Source organism: Oncorhynchus mykiss, chromosome 23 (assembly GCF_013265735.2).
Source record: "Oncorhynchus mykiss isolate Arlee chromosome 23, USDA_OmykA_1.1, whole genome shotgun sequence".
In the NCBI taxonomy this organism is placed as follows: domain Eukaryota; kingdom Metazoa; phylum Chordata; class Actinopteri; order Salmoniformes; family Salmonidae; genus Oncorhynchus; species Oncorhynchus mykiss.
The window spans coordinates 6,071,703-6,093,509 of record NC_048587.1 but is presented as its reverse complement, the minus strand read 5'-3'; the positions used below and the strand labels follow the sequence as shown (position 1 = coordinate 6,093,509).

At 44.9% G+C, this 21,807-nt stretch overlaps 1 protein-coding gene across 1 annotated transcript in view; it reads right to left on the bottom strand.

Annotated features, from left to right (window-relative positions):
• The window catches only part of LOC110510837 (disintegrin and metalloproteinase domain-containing protein 12), a 245,135-nt gene extending 238,361 nt beyond the window's left edge, over positions 1 to 6,774 (bottom strand). Inside the window, exon 1 of the mRNA XM_036960839.1 lies at positions 6,202 to 6,774. Coding sequence (XP_036816734.1) covers positions 6,202 to 6,367 — 166 coding nt within the window. The 5' untranslated portion in view covers positions 6,368 to 6,774. The remainder of the gene's footprint in view (positions 1 to 6,201) is intronic.
• Between the last annotated feature and the right edge of the window lie 15,033 nt (positions 6,775 to 21,807).

The window sequence follows — 21,807 nt, the reverse complement described above, 5'->3', positions numbered from 1 at the left end:
CAGCTCCTCCCCAACCCTGCTAGAAACTACAGATCATCACCAACCCTGCTAGAAACTACAGATCATCACCAACCCTGCTAGAAACTACAGATCATCACCAGTTCCTTCCCAACCCTGCTAGAAACTACAGATCACCACCAGCTCCTCCCCAACCCTGCTAGAAACTACAGATCATCACCAACCCTGCTAGAAACTACAGATCATCACCAGTTCCTCCCCAACCCTGCTAGAAACTACAGATCATCACCAGTTCCTCCCCAACCCTGCTAGAAACTACAGATCATCACCAGTTCCTCCCCAACCCTGCTAGAAACTACAGATCATCACCAGTTCCTCCCCAACCCTGCTACAAACTACAGATCATCACCAGTTCCTCCCCAACCCTGCTAGAAACTACAGATCATCACCAGTTCCTCCCCAACCCTGCTACAAACTACAGATCATCACCAGTTCCTCCCCAACCCTTCTAGAAACTACAGATCATCACCAGTTCCTCCCCAACCCTGCTACAAACTACAGATCATCACCAGTTCCTCCCCAACCCTTCTAGAAACTACAGATCATCACCAGTTCCTCACCAACCCTTCTAGAAACTACAGATCATCACCAGTTCCTCCCCAACCCTGCTTAGAAACTACAGATCATCACCAGTTCCTCCCCAACCCTTCTAGAAACTACAGATCATCACCAGTTCCTCCCCAACCCTGCTTAGAAACTACAGATCATCACCAGTTCCTCCCCAACCCTGCTAGAAACTCCAGTTCCTCCCCAACCCTGCTACAAACTACAGATCATCACCAGTTCCTCCCCAACCCTTCTAGAAACTACAGATCATCACCAGTTCCTCCCCAACCCTGCTTAGAAACTACAGATCATCACCAGTTCCTCCCCAACCCTGCTTAGAAACTACAGATCACCACCAGCTCCTCCCCAACCCTGCTTAGAAACTACAGATCATCACCAACCCTGCTAGAAACTTCAGTTCCTCCCCAACCCTGCTAGAAACTTCAGTTCCTCCCCAACCCTGCTAGAAACTCCAGTTCCTCCCCAACCCTGCTACAAACTCCAGTTCCTCCCCAACCCTGCGAGAAACTCCAGTTCCTCCCCAACCCTGCTAGAAACTCCAGTTCCTCCCCAACCCTGCTAGAAACTCCAGTTCCTCCCCAACCCTGCTAGAAACTCCAGTTCCTCCCCAACCCTGCTAGAAACTCCAGATCACCATTTGTTCCATGAAACATTTATTATGAGAACCAGAAATCGTATATTTCATCAGGAGCAGCGAGTGTTTCTTTTGTGATAATATTTATATAATATTTATAATGCGTTTGGAAGCAGATCCTTCAAATAAATAAATTTCACCCTTCAATTCCAATTCATCTTTCTTTTGCTTCAGCCATGTGGTTTCTCCTCAGCTGTCTAAGCAGAGAACGTGAGTCTGGCTGAAGGAAACAGCACAGCTGGCTAGTAAACACAGTCTCACACTAAGGGTCACGGTCCAAATAGCACCTTATTCCCTATGTAGTGCACTACTTTTGACCAGAGCCCTCCTATGTAGTGCACTACTTTTGACCAGAGCTCTCCTATGTAGTGCACTACTTTTGACCAGAGCCATCCTATGTAGTGCACTACTTTTGACCAGAGCCCTCCTATGTAGTGCACTACTTTTGACCAGAGCCCTCCTATGTAGTGCACTACTTTTGACCAGAGCCCTCCTATGTAGTGCACTACTTTTGGCCATAGGGTCATTTGGGACACATCCATCCATCAGATCAAGTGCTTCCAGCCAGGACAGAAACACACCACCAGACAAGACAGGATGACACCTTCAGGACAGAGACACACCACCAGACAGGACAGGATGACACCTTCAGGACAGAAACACACCACCAGACAGGACAGGATGACACCTTCAAGACAGAGACACACCACCAGACAAGACAGGATGACACCTTCAGGACAGAGACACACCACCAGACAAGACAGGATGACACCTTCAGGACAGAAACACACCACCAGACAAGACAGGATGACACCTTCAGGACAGAGACACACCACCAGACAAGACAGGATGACACCTTCAGGACAGAGACACACCACCAGACAAGACAGGATGACACCTTCAGGACAGAAACACACCACCAGACAGGACAGGATGACACCTTCAGGACAGAGACACACCACCAGACAAGACAGGATGACACCTTCAGGACAGAGACACACCATCAGACAAGACAGGATGACACCTTCAGGACAGAGACACACCACCAGACAAGACAGGATGACACCTTCAGGACAGAGACACACCACCAGACAAGACAGGATGACACCTTCAGGATAGAGACACACCACCAGACAAGACAGGATGACACCTTCAGGACAGAGACACACCACCAGACAAGACAGGATGACACCTTCAGGACAGAGACACACCACCAGACAAGACAGGATGACACCTTCAGGACAGAGACACACCACCAGACAAGACAGGATGACACCTTCAGGACAGACACACACCACCAGACAGGACAGGAACACACCACCAGACAGGACAGAGACACACCACCAGACAGGACAGGATGAAGTCTTCAGGACAGAAACACACCACCAGACAGGACAGAGACACACCACCAGACAAGACAGGATGAAACCTTCAGGACAGAGACACACCACCAGACAGGACAGAGACACACCACCAGACAGGACAGGATGAAACCATCAGGACAGAAACACACCAGACAGTGTCTAACAACCTTGAGTTCCTGGCTGACAGAGTTTCTCATCAGAGAATAAAAAGGAAACAGAAATAGTCTCACAAACACACACACACACACACACACACACATACACACACATACACACACACACACACACAACTCATAAATGAGTTACTTCACTAATGATTTCCACTCATTTCCCTTTTATATGAGATGTTGAAGACAGACACCGTGCTGGGTTCACAGTCAGCATTACTCCACTACAGCATGCTTTCACAATGCTTCTCAGACACACACACACACACACACTCACACTCACACTCTCACACACACACACAGCCAGCTTCTATCCAGTCTCCTCTTGTTTGTTTATAATCACCTGTTCCCAGCAGTTTACCCAGGGGGCATCTCTCCCCTAATCAGCCCTTAACAAGCGAGCCCCTTAACGACCATTGACCAGGTATGTACTTCCTGTTAAACGCTGCTTTGTCCAGGTTCTCACAACACAATGGGCATGATGATGTGGTTAATGATGAGTTCGTCATGCCACAACAGGAAATGCCTTAGGTAATAAACTGGGAATAAATAAATGAAATCTTCCTCCACCAACCTCTTCTCTCTTCCTCTCCTCCTCCCCCATCCTCTTCTCTCTTCCTCTCCTCCTCCTCTTCTCTCTTCCTCTCCTCCTCCCCCATCCTCTTCTCTCTTCCTCTCCTCCTCCACCAACCTCTTCTCTCTTCTTCTCCTCCTCCTCCTCCATCCTCTTCTCTCTTCCTCTCCTCCTCCTCCTCCATCCTCTTCTCTCTTCCTCTCTTCCACCAACCTCTTCTCTCTTCCTCTCCTCCTCCTCTTCTCTCTTCCTCTCCTCCTCCACCATCCTATTCTCTCTTCCTCTCCTCTCCACCAACCTCTTCTCTCTTCCTCTCCTCCTCCTCCAACCTCTTCTCTCTTGTTCTCCTCCTCCCCATCCTCTTCTCTCTTCCTCTCCTCCTCCTCCATCCTCTTCTCTCTTCCTCTCTTCCACCAACCTCTTCTCTCTTCCTCTCCTCCTCCTCTTCTCTCTTCCTCTCCTCCTCCACCATCCTATTCTCTCTTCCTCTCCTCTCCACCAACCTCTTCTCTCTTCCTCTCCTCCTCCTCCATCCTCCATTCTCTTCTCTTCCTCCAACCTGTTCTCCTGATGGTCTGTCTGTCTGCTCTGTTCTCCTGATGGTCTGTCTGTCTGCTCTGTTCTCCTGATGGTCTGTCTGTCTGCTCTGTTCTCCTGATGGTCTGTCTCTCTGCTCTGTTCTCCTGATCTATCTGTCTGACTGCTCTGATCTGCTATCCTGATAAGAAACACCTCACAGAAGTGAAAGCTTCCCCTAAACACACACACACACACATACACACATGCACAAACACACACACAGGCACATACACGGTGCACACTCCACACTGTGATATCAATGTATGCATTTTCTCAGATAGTGCTCTCCTTAGGCTAAGGAGGGTCTACCTCTGGTCAAAAGGTACAGAGGGAAATGCTGAGACACACACACACACACACACACACACACACACACACACACAGTTACTGTAGCATCTCAATAACACAGTGACTCTCTAAACCATCTGAATAAGGTGGGACGGATGTCACTGTTCTGTTCTCTTAAAGGTCTGTCTGTCTGCTCTGTTCTGTTCTCCTAAAGGTCTGTCTGACTGCTCTGTTCTCCTAAAGGTCTGTCTGTCTGTTCTCCTACAGGTCTGTCTGTCTGCTCTGTTCTGTTCTCCTAAAGGTCTGTCTGACTGCTCTGTTCTCCTAAAGGTCTGTCTGTCTGTTCTCCTACAGGTCTGTCTGTCTGCTCTGTTCTGTTCTCCTAAAGGTCTGTCTGACTGCTCTGTTCTCCTAAAGGTCTGTCTGTCTGTTCTGTTCTTCTAAAGGTCTGTCTGACTGCTCTGTTCTGTTCTCCTAAAGGTCTGTCTGTCTGTTCTGTTCTCCTAAAGGTCTGTCTGTCTGCTCTGTTCTGTTCTCCTAAAGGTCTGTCTGACTGCTCTGTTCTGTTCTCCTAAAGGTCTGTCTGTCTGCTCTGTTCTGTTCTCCTAAAGGTCTGTCTGTCTGTTCTGTTCTCCTAAAGGTCTGTCTATCTGTTCTGTTCTGTTCTCCTAAAGGTCTGTCTGTCTGTTCTGTTCTCCTAAAGGTCTGTCTGTCTGTTCTGCTCTCCTAAAGGTCTGTCTGCTCTGTTCTGTTCTCCTAAAGGTCTGTCTGTCTGTTCTGTTCTCCTAAAGGTCTGTCTGTCTGTTCTGTTCTCCTAAAGGTCTGTCTGACTGCTCTGTTCTGTTCTCCTAAAGGTCTGTCTGTCTGCTCTGTTCTGTTCTCCTAAAGGTCTGTCTGTCTGTTCTGTTCTCCTAAAGGTCTGTCTATCTGTTCTGTTCTGTTCTCCTAAAGGTCTGTCTGTCTGTTCTGCTCTCCTAAAGGTCTGTCTGCTCTGTTCTGTTCTCCTAAAGGTCTGTCTGTCTGTTCTGTTCTCCTAAAGGTCTGTCTGTCTGCTCTGTTCTGTTCTCCTAAAGGTCTGTCTGTCTGTTCTGTTCTCCTAAAGGTCTGTCTGTCTGTTCTGTTCTCCTAAAGGTCTGTCCGTCTGCTCTGCTCCTCTAAACCATCTGAATAAGATGTGATTGATGTGTTATGCTCTTGATCTTAGTTACCTTTCAACTATAATTCTACTAAAGTTGTCATGGTTTTAAGATGGTTGTGAGACCTTCATCTTAATAGAATATCATCAGTGAAACTGAAATCTCTCCGTCTACTTAATTACTAAATGTTTTACAATTCACAATTGCATAAATCTGGCACCTTGCTCCAATGACACCTTACCCAAGTTATTTTCTGATTGTATATTATAGCAGGGCGTCGTCGTACATTATATGAGTGTTATAACCAAGTGTTTATAACGCCGGCGTATTGATTTCACTGATTTAAAGAATGATGCAGATGTAATGGATGTGAAAGGGCTAGCTTAGTTCGCGGTGGTGCGCGCTAAATAGCGTTTCAATCGTTGACGTCACTCGCTCTGAGACCTTGAAGTAGTGACTCCCCTCTGCAAGGGCCGCGGCTTTTGTGGAGCGATGGGTAACGATGCTTCGTGGGTGACTGTTGTTGATCTGTGCAAAGGATCCCTGGTTCGCGCCCGGGTATGGGCGAGGGGACGGTCTAAAGTTATACTGTTACATAGAAACCAAACATGCAAAAGACCGAACCCACTGGGCACAGACGTCAATTCAACGTTGGTTCAACGTTATTTCATTTAAATTGCGTAGTAACAACGTTGATTCAACCAGTGTTTGCCCAGGGGGAAATGTCAGATATAGTTGTCAGACAATAATTCATATTTTTAAATAAATGTTTTCTTTGATTCATCTTTTAAAATCTAGCGCCTTTTTTCTTTGCAAAGCCAAGAAGAAATAATGCATTTGTCAAAATACATTTCATTCGGTCTCCACTTCTTACCTTCAGTGGTCTTGTTGGAGGAGCGCACATCTTCACCGAAGCATACTGTAATTGACAAGACGTGAAGAGCTATCAAAAACACGGTAAACTTCTGACTCCCGTAGGTCTGACTCCCGTAGGTCTGACTCCGGTAGGTCTGACTCCGGTAGGTCCGCCGGTAGGTCATTGTGCTGGTGTACGGCAGCGGATGAACGAACGGGTCGAGACTATCCAACTGTCTCACGGCAGCACGACCATAATATACAGTGGAACAGCTGATGTGTAACACCCAAAGGACTTCGTGAAATATGATCAAGTCTGAGGAAAGAGAGACGGTTAGGAAATCCTTCTCAGTCCTCACCCACTACGCTCCAGCAACCTCAGACTCCCCTGTAACAGACTTTACATCCAACGATGTTAAAAGCGCATCAAGCACTTTGGAGAGAAGCCCCACAATTTGACCAGTAAACGTGTCATTAACTACATTGAAATAGGTAGTCGTGGTCGTTTATTTTCCTTCCGATGACAACAGTTAGGGAGTTCCTCCAAAAAAAAGAAATTTACAGACTAGCGAAGTGTTGTCTTTCGTTAACGAGACCATGTGCTTCTCCGTCAATCCGTCTTTACATTCGCCGTCCGCAAAGGCGCGCCGTTATAAGCGCTTTTCTGCGCTGCAGCAAGAGACACAGAGAGAGAGAGAGGAGAGAGAGAGAGAGAGGAGAGAGTACACTTAGAGGACTTGAATAATATATTTCAGACACAACCTCTCCCAGCAGAGGTCATTCTGGTTCAATATTTTATTCAGCAGCCGTAAGAGACAGTCGACTTGAAAGCAGTTAAGGTGGGTGTGTAATTTTTTTTTTTAATAATTGAACCTTTTATTTAACTAGGTAAGTCAGTTAATTAAGAACAAATTCTTATTTTCATTGACGGCCTAGGAACACTGGGTTAACTGCCTTGTCCAGGGGCAAAACGACAGCTTTGTACCTTGTCAGCTCAGGGATTTGAAATTGCAACTTTTCGGTTACTAGTCCAACGCTCTAACCACTAGGCCACCCTGCCCGCCTATATGGCGGACTAGGCCACCCTGCCCGCCTATATGGCGGACTAGGCTACCCTGCCGCGCCTATATGGCGGACTAGGCTACCCTGCCGCGCCTATATGGCGGACTAGGCTACCCTGCCGCGCAGATTTGGCGGACAAGGCTACCCTGCCGCGCAGATTTGGCGGACAAGGCTACCCTGCCGCGCCGATTTGGCGGACTAGGCTACCCTGCCGCGCCTATATGGCGGGTGTGTAAAAAGCAGTCCTGGTGGGTGTGTAAAAAGCAGTCCTGGTGGGTGTGTAAAAAGCAGTCCTGGTGGGTGTGTAAAAAACAGTCCTGGTGGGTGTGTAAAAAGCAGTCCTGGTGGGTGTGTAAAAAGCAGTCCTGGTGGGTGTGTAAAAAGCAGTCCTGGTGGGTGTGTAAAAAGCAGTCCTGGTGGGTGTGTAAAAAGCAGTCCTGGTGGGTGTGTAAAAAACAGTCCTGGTGGGTGTGTAAAAAGCAGTCCTGGTGGGTGTGTAAAAAGCAGTCCTGGTGGGTGTGTAAAAAGCAGTCCTGGTGGGTGTGTAAAAAGCAGTCCTTGGTGGGTGTTCTCATGAACCCTCCGTGTCTCCTTGAAGCTCTAAGTGAAAACATCCTCTGCCCTGTACTCACGCACATGGTCTGATTTGCTCTACAAATGCAATAGGTCTACATTTATCTATTGTAGAATAAACTAAAAACAACATCACATGTATTATGCAACATAAACTGACCAGCCTCAACACGTGGCCAGTCCTGTGAAGTGGAGAAACATTATGAGACTTCAGGATAGGCCAACAATCTATTTGCATTCAATCGTATTCATATGATATACAAAACGTTAAGGCCAACTGAAGAGGACACCCCCTGGTATTACATGGTGCTGACAGTATCTCAGAGGAAGAGGACACCCCCTGGTATTACATGGTGCTGACAGTATCTCAGAGGAAGAGGACACCCCCTGGTATTACATGGTGCTGACAGTATCTCAGAGGAAGAGGACACCCCCTGGTATTACATGGTGCTGACAGTATCTCAGAGGAAGAGTAGACCCACTGGTATTACATGGTGCTGACAGTATCTAAGAGGAAGAGGACACCCCCTGGTATTACATGGTGCTGACAGTATCTCAGAGGAAGAGGAGACCCACTGGTATTACATGGTGCTGACAGTATCTCAGAGGAAGAGGACACCCCCTGGTATTACATGGTGCTGACAGTATCTCAGAGGAAGAGGACACCCCCTGGTATTACATGGTGCTGACAGTATCTAAGAGGAAGAGGACACCCCCTGGTATTACATGGTGCTGACAGTATCTCAGAGGAAGAGGAGACCCACTGGTATTACATGGTGCTGACAGTATCTAAGAGGAAGAGGACACCCCCTGGTATTACATGGTGCTGACAGTATCTCAGAGGAAGAGGACATCCTCTGGTATTACATGGTGCTGACAGTATCTCAGAGGAAGAGGACATCCCCTGGTATTACATGGTGCTGACAGTATCTCAGAGGAAGAGGACACCCCCTGGTATTACATGGTGCTGACAGTATCTCAGAGGAAGAGGAGACCCCCTGGTATTACATGGTGCTGACAGTATCTCAGAGGAAGAGGAGACCCCCTGGTATTACATGGTGCTGACAGTATCTCAGAGGAAGAGTAGACCCACTGGTATTACATGGTGCTGACAGTATCTAAGAGGAAGAGGACATCCCCTGGTATTACATGGTGCTGACAGTATCTAAGAGGAAGAGGACACCCCCTGGTATTACATGGTGCTGACAGTATCTCAGAGGAAGAGTAGACCCACTGGTATTACATGGTGCTGACAGTATCTCAGAGGAAGAGGAGACCCCCTGGTATTACATGGTGCTGACAGTATCTCAGAGGAAGAGGAGACCCACTGGTATTACATGGTGCTGACAGTATCTAAGAGGAAGAGGACACCCCCTGGTATTACTTGGTGCTGACAGTATCTAAGAGGAAGAGGACATCCCCTGGTATTACATGGTGCTGACAGTATCTCAGAGGAAGAGGAGACCCACTGGTATTACATGGTGCTGACAGTATCTAAGAGGAAGAGGAGACCCCCTGGTATTACATGGTGCTGACAGTCTCTCAGAGGAAGAGAATAGAGGATATAGGAGGGGGAGGGAGGTGGAAGAATAGAACAAAGAGGATATAGGAGAGGGAGGGAGGTGGAAGAAGAGAATATAGGATAAGAGAGGGAGGGAGGTGGAATAATAGATAATAGAGGATAAGAGAGGGAGGGAGGTGGAAGAAGAGAATATAGGATAAGAGAGGGAGGGAGGTGGAAGAATAGAGAATAGAGGATAAGAGAGGGAGAGAGGTGGAAGAAGAGAATTTAGGATTTAAGAGAGGGAGAGAGAGAGGTGGAAGAAGAGAATTTAGGATTTAAGAGGGAGAGAGAGAGGTGGAAGAAGAGAGAATAGTGGATAAGAGAGGGAGAGAGGTGGAAGAAGAGAATTTAGGATTTAAGAGAGGGAGAGAGAGAGGTGGAAGAAGAGAATTTAGGATTTAAGAGAGGGAGAGAGAGAGGTGGAAGAAGAGAATTTAGGATTTAAGAGGGAGAGAGAGAGGTGGAAGAAGAGAGAATAGTGGATAAGAGAGGGAGAGAGGTGGAAGAAGAGAATTTAGGATTTAAGAGAGGGAGAGAGAGAGGTGGAAGAAGAGAATTTAGGATTTAAGAGAGGGAGAGAGAGAGGTGGAAGAAGAGAGAATAGTGGATATGCGAGAGGGAGGGAGGAGGAAGGAGAGAGAATAGAGGATATAAGAGAGATGGATAAACATAAGAATGACATGTATAGGAATGACTTGTATAGGAATGACTTGTATAGGAATTACTTGTATAGGAATAACATGTATAGTAATGACTTGTATAGGAATTACTTTTGTAGGAATAACTTGTATAGGAATGACTTGTATAGGAATGACTTTTGTAGGAATGACTTGCATAGGAATGACTTGTATAGGAATGACTTGTATAATAATTACTTGTTTCGGAATAACTTGTACAGAAATAACATGTATAGGAATGACTTGTATAGGAATAACTTGTAGCATATGACTCTGTGCTATCTGGACTGGACTAGAAAGGTAGCTGGCCACATGACATTCAACGCCAATTGATAGAAATACTGTTTTCCTTTTACTGCTACAGATATATCATTGAAGTGGCACAACAAATCAAATCAAATCATAGTTCATTTTGTCGCGTAAACAGATTTGCAGACGTTACAACAACAACAACAACAGCAAATTGAAGAAACGTGATATTTGCAGCACGAACCCCAGCCAGCCTCTCACTCCATTACCCACAATACATTACTATAATGAATTTGATGAGCTCACCTACATCATTACACTACAAGCAAATCAGCATATTAGCAATGCGCTTTTAATTAGCCATTTTAACTAACTGTGGTCCAGCTCTATCTATTTCACCATGTCCACTAGTGTTCATTCAGAGGCCCTGGTTGTGTCTGTGTGAGAGAGTGCCGTGATACAATGTGAAAAACATAGCCTACAGTTCTAGGTCTGAGGAATACTAGAGAAAATGTATTATATCCCAGAAATATTATGTGGGACAACAACAACAACAACCACAACAACAACTAACAACAACAACAACAACCACAACCACAACCACAACCACAACCACAACCACAACAACAACAACAACAACCACAACAACTAACAACAACAACAACAACCACAACCACAACCACAACCACAACCACAACCACAACAACAACAACAACAACCACAACCACAACAACAACCACAACCACAACCACAACAACAACCACAACCACAACAACAACCACAACCACAACCACATCCACAACCACAACCACAACAACAACAACAACAACCACAACCACAACAACAACCACAACCACAACCACAACCACAACAACAACAACAGCAACCACAACCACAACCACAACCACAACAACCACAACAACAACAACAACAACCACAACCACAACCACAACCACAACCACAACAACAACCACAACCACAACAACAACCACAACCACAACCACAACCACAACCACAACCACAACAACAACCACAACCACAACAACAACCACAACAACCACAACCACAACCACAACCACAACCACAACCACAACCACAACCACAACAACAACAACAGCAACCACAACCACAACCACAACCACAACCACAACCACAACCACAACAACAACCACAACCACAACAACAACCACAACCACAACCACAACCACAACCACAACAACAACCACAACCACAACAACAACCACAACAACAACCACAACAACAACCACAACCACAACAACAACCACAACCACAACAACAACCACAACCACAACAACAACCACAACAACAACCACAACCACAACCACAACCACAACCACAACCACAACCACAACCACAACAACAACAACAACAACAACAACCACAACAAATAACAACAACAACAACAACATCTCTCAAGAGAGATGTTATTCCCGACAGAAAAACAACATGTTCTACAATGAGTTTGGACCGGAAGACAGAACAGAACCTCAATGGAGAATCAGCTGAAAACCAAGGGCATATCCCAAATGGCACCCTATTCCCTATATAGTGCACTACTATTGACCAGCACCCACCCTATTCCCTATATAGTGCACTACTATTGACCAGAACCCACCCTATTCCCTATATAGTGCACTACTATTGACCAGGACCCACCCTATTCCCTATATAGTGCACTACTATTGACCAGTACCCTATTCCCTATATAGTGCACTACTATTGACCAGGACCCACCCTATTCCCTATATAGTGCACTACTATTGACCAGGACCCACCCTATTCCCTATATAGTGCACTACTATTGACCAGGTCCTACCCTATTCCCTATATAGTGCACTACTATTGACCAGTACCCTATTCCCTATATAGTGCACTACTATTGACCAGGACCCACCCTATTCCCTATATAGTGCACTACTATTGACCAGGACCCACCCTATTCCCTATATAGTGCACTACTATTGACCAGGACCCACCCTATTCCCTATATAGTGCACTACTATTGACCAGGTCCTACCCTATTCCCTATATAGTGCACTACTATTGACCAGGACCCACCCTATTCCCTATATAGTGCACTACTAGTGACCATGGCCCACCCTATTCCCTATATAGTGCACTACTATTGACCAGGACCCACCCTATTCCCTATATAGTGCACTACTATTGACCAGGTCCTACCCTATTCCCTATATAGTGCACTACTATTGACCAGTACCCTATTCCCTATATAGTGCACTACTATTGACCAGGACCCACCCTATTCCCTATATAGTGCACTACTATTGACCAGGACCCACCCTATTCCCTATATAGTGCACTACTATTGACCAGCACCCACCCTATTCCCTATATAGTGCACTACTATTGACCAGCACCCACCCTATTCCCTATATAGTGCACTACTATTGACCAGGTCCCACCCTATTCCCTATATAGTGCACTACTATTGACCAGCACCCACCCTATTCCCTATATAGTGCACTACTATTGACCAGCACCCTATTCCCTATATAGTGCACTACTATTGACCAGGTCCCACCCTATTCCCTACATAGTGCACTACTATTGACCAGCACCCTATTCCCTACATAGTGCACTACTCTTGACCCTATGGCTAGGTAGAGACCTGTATCTATAAGAGGACATCACCCAGAAACCACATGGTCATTGATTGACTTGTATAATCTAAAACCATTGGACTAAACAGGATAAGAGGAGTGTGATGTATATAAACCAGATGGTCATTGATTGACTTGTATAATCTAAAACCATTGGACTAAACAGGTGAAGAGGAGTGTGATGTATATAAACCAGATGGTCATTGATTGACTTGTATAATCTAAAACCATTGGACTAAACAGGATAAGAGGAGTGTGGTGTATATATTTAATATTTACATGGAACAGTCATTAGTCACCCAAACACACAACAAGTCAGGCATGTAGATACACACGTAGACAGTAAGCCAGTAGGTGGCAGTCACCAGGTCCAGTCTCTAGATTCAGTCTATGCAGATTCAGTCTACACAGATTCAGTCTCTAGATTCAGTCTATGCAGATTCAGTCTATGCAGATTCAGTCTCTAGATTCAGTCTCTAGATTCAGTCTCTAGATTCAGTCTCTAGATTCAGTCTCTAGATTCAGTCTCTAGATTCAGTCTCTAGATTCAGTCTCCAGATTCAGTCTCCAGATTCAGTCTCCAGATCCAGTCTCCAGATTCAGTCTCTAGATTCAGTCTCTAGATTCCGTCTCTAGATTCAGTCTCTAGATCATGTTCTGATTGAAACTCTGAATGATGGCAGGGTCCACAGAAACCACCCTAGACCATAGAAACCACCCTACACCACAGAAACCGCCCTACACCACAGAAACCGCCCTACACCACAGAAACCGCCCTAGACCACAGAAACCGCCCTAGACCACAGAAACCACCCTAGACCACAGAAACCACCCTAGACCACAGAAACCACCCTAGACCACAGAAACCACCCTAGACCACATAAACCACCCTAGACCTCCAAACCACAGGAACCACCCTAGACCACAGAAACCACCCTAGACCACAGAAACCACCCTAGACCACAGAAACCAACCTAGATAGAGGATCTCAGACCACATGAGATTCTGTGAAAGGGACTGAAGAGGATTTCAAAGCTTCCTTGTGACAGCAGGGTGACAGCAAGGTGACAGCAGTGTGACAACAAGGTGACAGCAAGGAGACAGCAGGGTGACAGCAGGGTGGCAACAAGGTGACAGCAAGGAGACAACAAGGTGACAGCAAGGAGACAGAAGGGTGACAGCAAGGAGACAGCAAGGTGACAGCAGGGTGACAGCAAGGTGACAGCAGGGTGACAGCAAGGTGACAGCAGGGTGACAACAAGGTGACAGCAGGGTGACAACAAGGTGACAGCAAGGAGACAGCAGGGTGACAGCAAGGAGACAGCAGCGTGACAGCACGGTGACAGCAAGGTGATAGCAGGGTGACAACAAGGTGACAGCAAGGTGACAGCAGGGTGACAGCAGGGTGACAGCAAGGTGACAGCAGGGTGACAGCAAGGTGACAGCAAGGTGACAGCAAGGTGACAGCAAGGAGACAGCAGGGTGACAGCAAGGAGACAGCAGGGTGACAGCAAGGAGACAGCAGGGTGACAACAAGGTGACAGCAAGGAGACAGCAGGGTGACAGCAGGGTGACAGCAAGGTGACAGCAGGGTGACAGCAGGGTGACAGTAAGGTGACAGCAGGGTGACAGCAAGGTGACAGCAGGGTGACAGCAGGGTGACAGCAAGGTGACAGCAGGGTGACAGCAGGGTGACAGCAAGGTGACAGCAGGGTGACAACAAGGTGACAACAAGGTGACAGCAGGGTAACAGCAAGGTGACAGCAAGGTGACAGCAGGGTGAAAGCAGGGTGAAAGCAGGGTGAAAGCAGGGTGAAAGCAGGGTCTTGTTCAATTTGTTGAAATTGTCCAATAAGAAAAAGCTGCTACAGTGTTGCCCTAGTGAGCACAACCCAAACACGAGGAAAACACGAGGAAAACACGAGGAAAACACGAGGCAAACACTTGCCAAACACAGCCCAAACACGGCCCAAACACGGCCCAAACACGGCCCAAACACGACCTAAACACGACCCAAACACGACCCAAACACGACCCAAACACGGGAGAAACGGGGGAAACGGTATCAGAAGGAGGCCAAAGAGAAGTGCTGACTCTTATTGACTTCTCCGTGCTTCTACACCTGCATTGATTGCTGTTTGGGGTTTTAGGCTGGGTTTCTGTACAGCACGGCAGCAGCAGGGTAGCCTAGTGGTTAGAGCGTTGGACTAGTAACCGAAAGGTTGCAAGTTCATATCCCCGAGCTGACAAGGTACAAATCTGTCGTTCTGCCCCTGAACAGGCAGTTAACCCACTGTTCCTAGGCCGTCATTGAAAATAAGAATTTGTTCTTAACTGACTTGCCTGGTAAAATAAATAAATAAAATAAATATCAGCTGATGTACGAAGGGCTATATAAATACATTTGATTTGATTTACCTGCCTAGCTAAATCAATACGAATAATATAAACAAGCAGGATGCATAGATAATATAGATAACATAGAAGAACAACATTTAGTGGAGACAACAATACAGTTTTTTATGGAAGGCTTCAATACAGTACACAGCCCATATGCATAGATAACATAGATAACATAGAACAACAACATTTGTTACATTGTAATCCCACAACTAAACCGGTATTCTACACATTTTTCTACACACCCTCAGAAAGATTCTGGTGAAGCAGACTGACATTCATTGGAGCTCTCAGTAGGATTTGATACGATTGGCTCAGGAGCAGTAAAACACATGGCCAGTGTGCTTCTGTGAACCAAACAGGGTTTTTGGATCATAAACAGCAGTATTATGATGAGGAAAGACGTTAAAAAAAAAAAATCATTAAAACGGTGGAACATTATAACATACATCGTTTTGTTTCATTTCTAATGACACCCATTTTCACTACAAATGTTTAAAATTTGTTTATCTTTTTTCAATGATGTTGCTTAATTATAATGTGTATTAATACTGTCGTTGGGATAATCGTCAGTCCGTCTTGATGGTTGTTGGGTCTCTCAAAGCATGGCAGTATGCTGGAAGGAGGGGGGGAGATCCCGTACGTTCGGACCATTCATCCTTGGCTTCACTCAGTGACCAGCCCTTTGAAGGACCTGTTCTAACAGTTTCTGTAAAGAGGAAAGAGAGAGAGAGAGAGCACACATCACACACTGAGCATCTATTACTGAGGGATATGCTATAGATCACGGTCATATTCTCCCTGTGAGACTCCCTCCAGAACCATCCAAAGCCCAACGAAGACTAAACAACTAAAGTCAAGAGAACTCAACTGCCCACTATCTCTCTGCTTCAGATGGGAATCAATAGCCTTTGTACCCATCCAGACATCCAGGCCACCGTGCCCACAGTCAACGGCCTGTTTTTGGTTCCACATTCAGGTTGTCTAGTCTCGTATCTATTGAAGCAGAGGAGACTGAGGCTGTGGCCTGGTTTCCTGGTTTCCTGGGCTTTCTCAGGCTGCAGGAGAGTGGAGGTGGAGGTTGATAAGACTGGGTCTGTCTGTCTGTCTGTCCGTCTGTCTGTCTGTCTGTGGGCTATGTCTGCCTGCCTGCCTGTCTGTCTGTCTGTCTGTGGGCTATGTCTGTCTGCCTGCCTGCCTGCCTGTGGGCTCTGTCTGTCTGTCTGCCTGTCTGCCTGTCTGCCTGTCTCTCTGTCTGCCTGCCTGCCTGCCTGTCTGTCTGGTCTGTCTGTCTGTCTGTCTGCCTGCCTGCGGGCTCTGTCTGCCTGTCTGTGGGCTCTGTCTGCCTGCCTGTCTGTCTGTCTGTCTGTGGGCTCTGTCTGCCCGTCTGTGGGCTCTGTCTGTCTGTCTGTCTGTCTGTGGGCTCTGTCTGTCTGCCTGTCTGTGGGCTCTGTCTGTCTGTCTGCCTGTCTGTGGGCTCTGTCTGCCTGTCTGTCTGTCTGCCTGCCGGCCTGTCTGCCTGTCTGTGGGCTCTGTCTGCCTTTCTGTCTGCCTGTCTGTCTGTCTGCCTGTCTGTTGGCTCTGTCTGTCTGTCTGCCTGTCTGTCTGCCTGTCTGTGGGCTCTGTCTGTCTGCCTGTCTGTGGGCTCTGCCTGTCTGTCTGCCGGCCTGTCTACCTGTCTGTCTGCCTGTCTGCCTGGCTGCCTGTCTGCTTGCCTGTCTGCCTGTCAGTCTGCCAGTCTGTCTGTCTGTCTCTCTGTCTGCCTGCGGGCTCTGTCTGTCTGTCTGTCTGTCTGTCTGTCTGTCTGTCTGTCTGTGGGCTATGTCTGCCTGCCTGCCTGTCTGTCTGTCTGTCTGTGGGCTCTGTCTGTCTGTCTCTCTGCCAGCCATCAGCTGTACGATGGTGTGATTGCGACTGTGTACCTCTCTCTCTCTCTCTTTCTCTCTCTCTCTTTGAAGGCCTTTATATTTGCCTGTGGACACTGGGCTCATACACCGAGAGAGAGAACAATGAGTCTGTTCATTGACAGCCGTAACCAGACAGAGAGAGAGAGAGAGGGCAGGAGGACCCAGTGGCCCTGCACCCAGAGACAGAGGCATTTTCTAAAGGGAAATATCATGAATAATCATGCATAAACAGCCTAGCGAACAGAAACAGCAGCAACAAAACATAGAGATGGAAAATGTATGGTGGGTCTTTGCAAGAGGATTCAAAACACGCTAACAGTTGCTCCCCTCACAACACGCTAAGAGTTGCTCCCCTCACAACACGCTAAGAGTTGCTCCCCTCACTCTCACCAGTAGACAACAGTAAAAACAATACAACCAATGTGCTTGAGACTTTCAGCTTCAGACTCATTGGACTTGTGACTTTGATGTCTGCATTGACGTGTGTGTTAAAAACAAATCATCCCGACACGTGTCATTTGATTTCCTCGTCTTGTGATTAAAAAGGAGTGATTCAAGTGTAAATATATGTGAACAGGGCCCTCTAGTGGCCACAGCAGGCAGCACGTGACGTTGTGCTCAACTTGGGGACAAGCAGTGTTTTTTTTGTTGGGAAAACATGGAAGGAAATGAGACCCGAGGGACAGGCGATGGTGGTCATTTTGTTCAGTTTAAATATCTGCATCTCTAGTTCTACGATAACCAATTACATGAATATGTCCCTTGACAAAAGGAAATACATAATCTGTTTACTAGTCAGGAAAAAAAATCGATGCAAACCTGAGAATTAATCACCTCTGATGAAAGGGTTCCAGTTATATGCCTCCCAGGCCTAATCCTAACCAGTCCTATGCTTCCCAGGCCAAATCCTAACCAGTCCTAGGCTTCCCAGGCCTAATCCTAACCAGTCATAGGCTTCCCAGGCCTAATCCTAACCAGTCCTAGGCTTCCCAGGCCTAATCGTACCTATTACTTTTACAACAACAAATCTTCCAAATAAATAAAAATACACATCAAACGTTAGCCTCCTCTGTCCCATGCTTTACAGTTCTGGTTTTAATCACAGTGAGCTTGAACCCAAACGACAATACAGAAATGTCCAATCAACCTACGCATCGCTCCCGGCAACGTGAGGCCATTACCTTCTAACAGTAATTTAGCTGTAGAGGACGATACCTTTACAACAGCTTCAGGCCTTTCCTGTAAGACATTAATGGAAACGCTGTGGCCTTTTGCAAGGTAATGGAGCGTGTAGGACAGAGGTGGAGCTGGTGTGTTAAACTAGTTCATTGTCTTTATGGCTCATAGACTCATTAATGGGCTGTTAATGTAGTTCAGTTCATTGTTTTTAAGGCTCATAGACTCATTAATGGGCTGTTAATGTAGTTCAGTTCATTGTCTTTATGGCTCATAGACTCATTAATGGGCTGTTAATGTAGTTCAGTTTATTGTTTTTATGGCTCATAGACTCATTAATGGGCTGTTAATGTAGTTCAGTTCATTGTCTTTATGGCTCATAGACTCATTAATGGGCTGTTAATGTAGTTCAGTTCATTGTCTTTATGGCTCATAGACTCATTAATGGGCTGTTAATGTAGTTCAGTTCATTGTCTTTAAGGCTCATAGACTCATTAATGGGCTGTTAATGCAGTTCAGTGACAACATATATACTAGTTAGTTGTTCGATTTCTGTGGCAGTTCTGTTTAAATAATCACTAGTATATTACTATAAACACTACTATATCACTATAATCCCTACTGTATCACTATAATCCCTACTGTACCACTATAATCCCTACTGTATCACTATAATCCCTACTTTATCACTATAATCCCTACTGTACCACTATAATCCCTACTGTACCACTATAATCCCTACTGTATCACTATAATCCCTACTGTACCACTATAATCCCTACTGTACCACTATAATCCTTACTATATCACTATAATCTATACTGTATCACTATAATCCCTACTGTATCACTATAATCCCTACTGTATCACTATAATCACTATAATCCCTATGTATCACTATAATCCCTACTGTATCACTATAATCCCTACTGTATCACTATAATCACTATAATCCCTATGTATCACTATAATCCCTACTGTATCACTATAATCCCTACTGTATCACTATAATCCCTACTATATCACTATAATCCCTACTAAATTACTATAATCCCTACTGTACCACTATAATCCCTACTGTACCACTATAATCCCTACTGTATCACTATAATCCCTACTGTATCACTATAATCCCTACTATATCACTATAATCTCTACTGTATCACTATAATCCCTACTGTATCACTATAATCCCTACTGTATCACTATAATCCCTACTGTATCACTATAATCCCTACTATATCACTATAATCTCTACTGTACCACTATAATCCCTACTGTATCACTATAATCCCTACTGTATCACTATAATCTCTACTGTATCACTATAATCCCTACTATATCACTATAATCCCTACTATATCACTATAATCCCTACTGTATCACTATAATCCCTACTGTATCACTATAATCCCTACTGTATCACTATAATCCCTACTATATCACTATAATCCCTACTATATCACTATAATCCCTACTGTATCACTATAATCTCTACTGTATCACTATAATCCCTACTGTATCACTATAATCCCTACTGTATCACTATAATCCCTACTGTATCACTATAATCACTATAATCCCTATGTATCACTATAATCCCTATGTATCACTATAATCCCTACTGTATCACTATAATCCCTACTATATCACTATAATCCCTACTGTATCACTATAATCCCTACTGTATCACTATAATCCCTACTGTACCACTATAATCCCTACTGTATCACTATAATCCCTACTGTATCACTATAATCCCTACTGTATCACTATAATCCCTACTGTATCACTATAATCCCTACTGTATCACTATAATCCCTACTGTATCACTCTAATCCCTACTATATCACTATAATCCCTACTATATCACTCTAATCCCTACTGTATCACTATAATCCCTACTGTATCACTCTAATCCCTACTGTATCACTATAATCACTATAATCCCTATGTATCACTATAATCCCTACTGTATCACTATAATCCCTACTGTACCACTATAATCCCTACTGTATCACTATAATCCCTACTATATCACTCTAATCCCTACTGTATCACTATAATCCCTACTGTATCACTATAATCCCTACTGTATCACTATAATCCCTACTGTATCACTATAATCCCTACTGTATCACTATAATCCCTATGTATCACTATAATCCCTACTGTATCACTATAATCCCTACTGTATCACTATAATCCCTACTGTACCACTATAATCCCTACTGTATCACTATAATCCCTACTGTATCACTCTAATCCCTACTGTATCACTATAATCCCTACTGTATCACTATAATCCCTACTGTATCACTATAATCCCTACTGTATCACTATAATCCCTACTATATCACTCTAATCCCTACTGTATCACTATAATCCCTACTGTATCACTATAATCCCTACTGTATCACTCTAATCCCTACTGTATCACTATAATCCCTACTGTATCACTATAATCCCTACTGTATCACTATAATCCCTACTATATCACTCTAATCCCTACTGTATCACTCTAATCCCTACTATATCACTCTAATCCCTACTGTATCACTATAATCCCTACTGTATCACTATAATCCCTACTGTATCACTCTAATCCCTACTGTATCACTATAATCCCTACTGTACCACTATAATCCCTACTGTATCACTATAATCCCTACTGTATCACTCTAATCCCTACTGTATCACTATAATCCCTACTGTATCACTATAATCCCTACTGTATCACTATAATCCCTACTATATCACTCTAATCCCTACTGTAACACTCTAATCCCTAGTGTATCACTATAATCCCTACTGTATCACTAAAATCCCTACTGTACCACTATAATCCCTACTGTATCACTATAATCCCTACTATATCACTCTAATCCCTACTGTATCACTATAATCCCTACTGTATCACTATAATCACTATAATCCCTATGTATCACTATAATCCCTACTGTATCACTATAATCCCTACTGTATCACTATAATCCCTACTGTATCACTATAATCCCTACTGTATCACTATAATCCCTACTGTAATCACTCTAATCCCTACTGTATCACTATAATCCCTACTATATCACTATAATCCCTACTATATCACTATAATCCCTGCAATATCACTATAATCCCTGCTATATCACTATAATCCCTACTGTATCACTATAATCCCTACTGTATCACTATAATCCCTACTGTATCACTATAATCCCTACTGTATCACTATAATCCCTACTGTATCACTCTAATCCCTACTGTATCACTATAATCACTACTATATCACTCTAATCCCTACTGTATCACTATAATCCCTACTGTATCACTATAATCCCTACTGTATCACTATAATCCCTACTGTATCACTCTAAT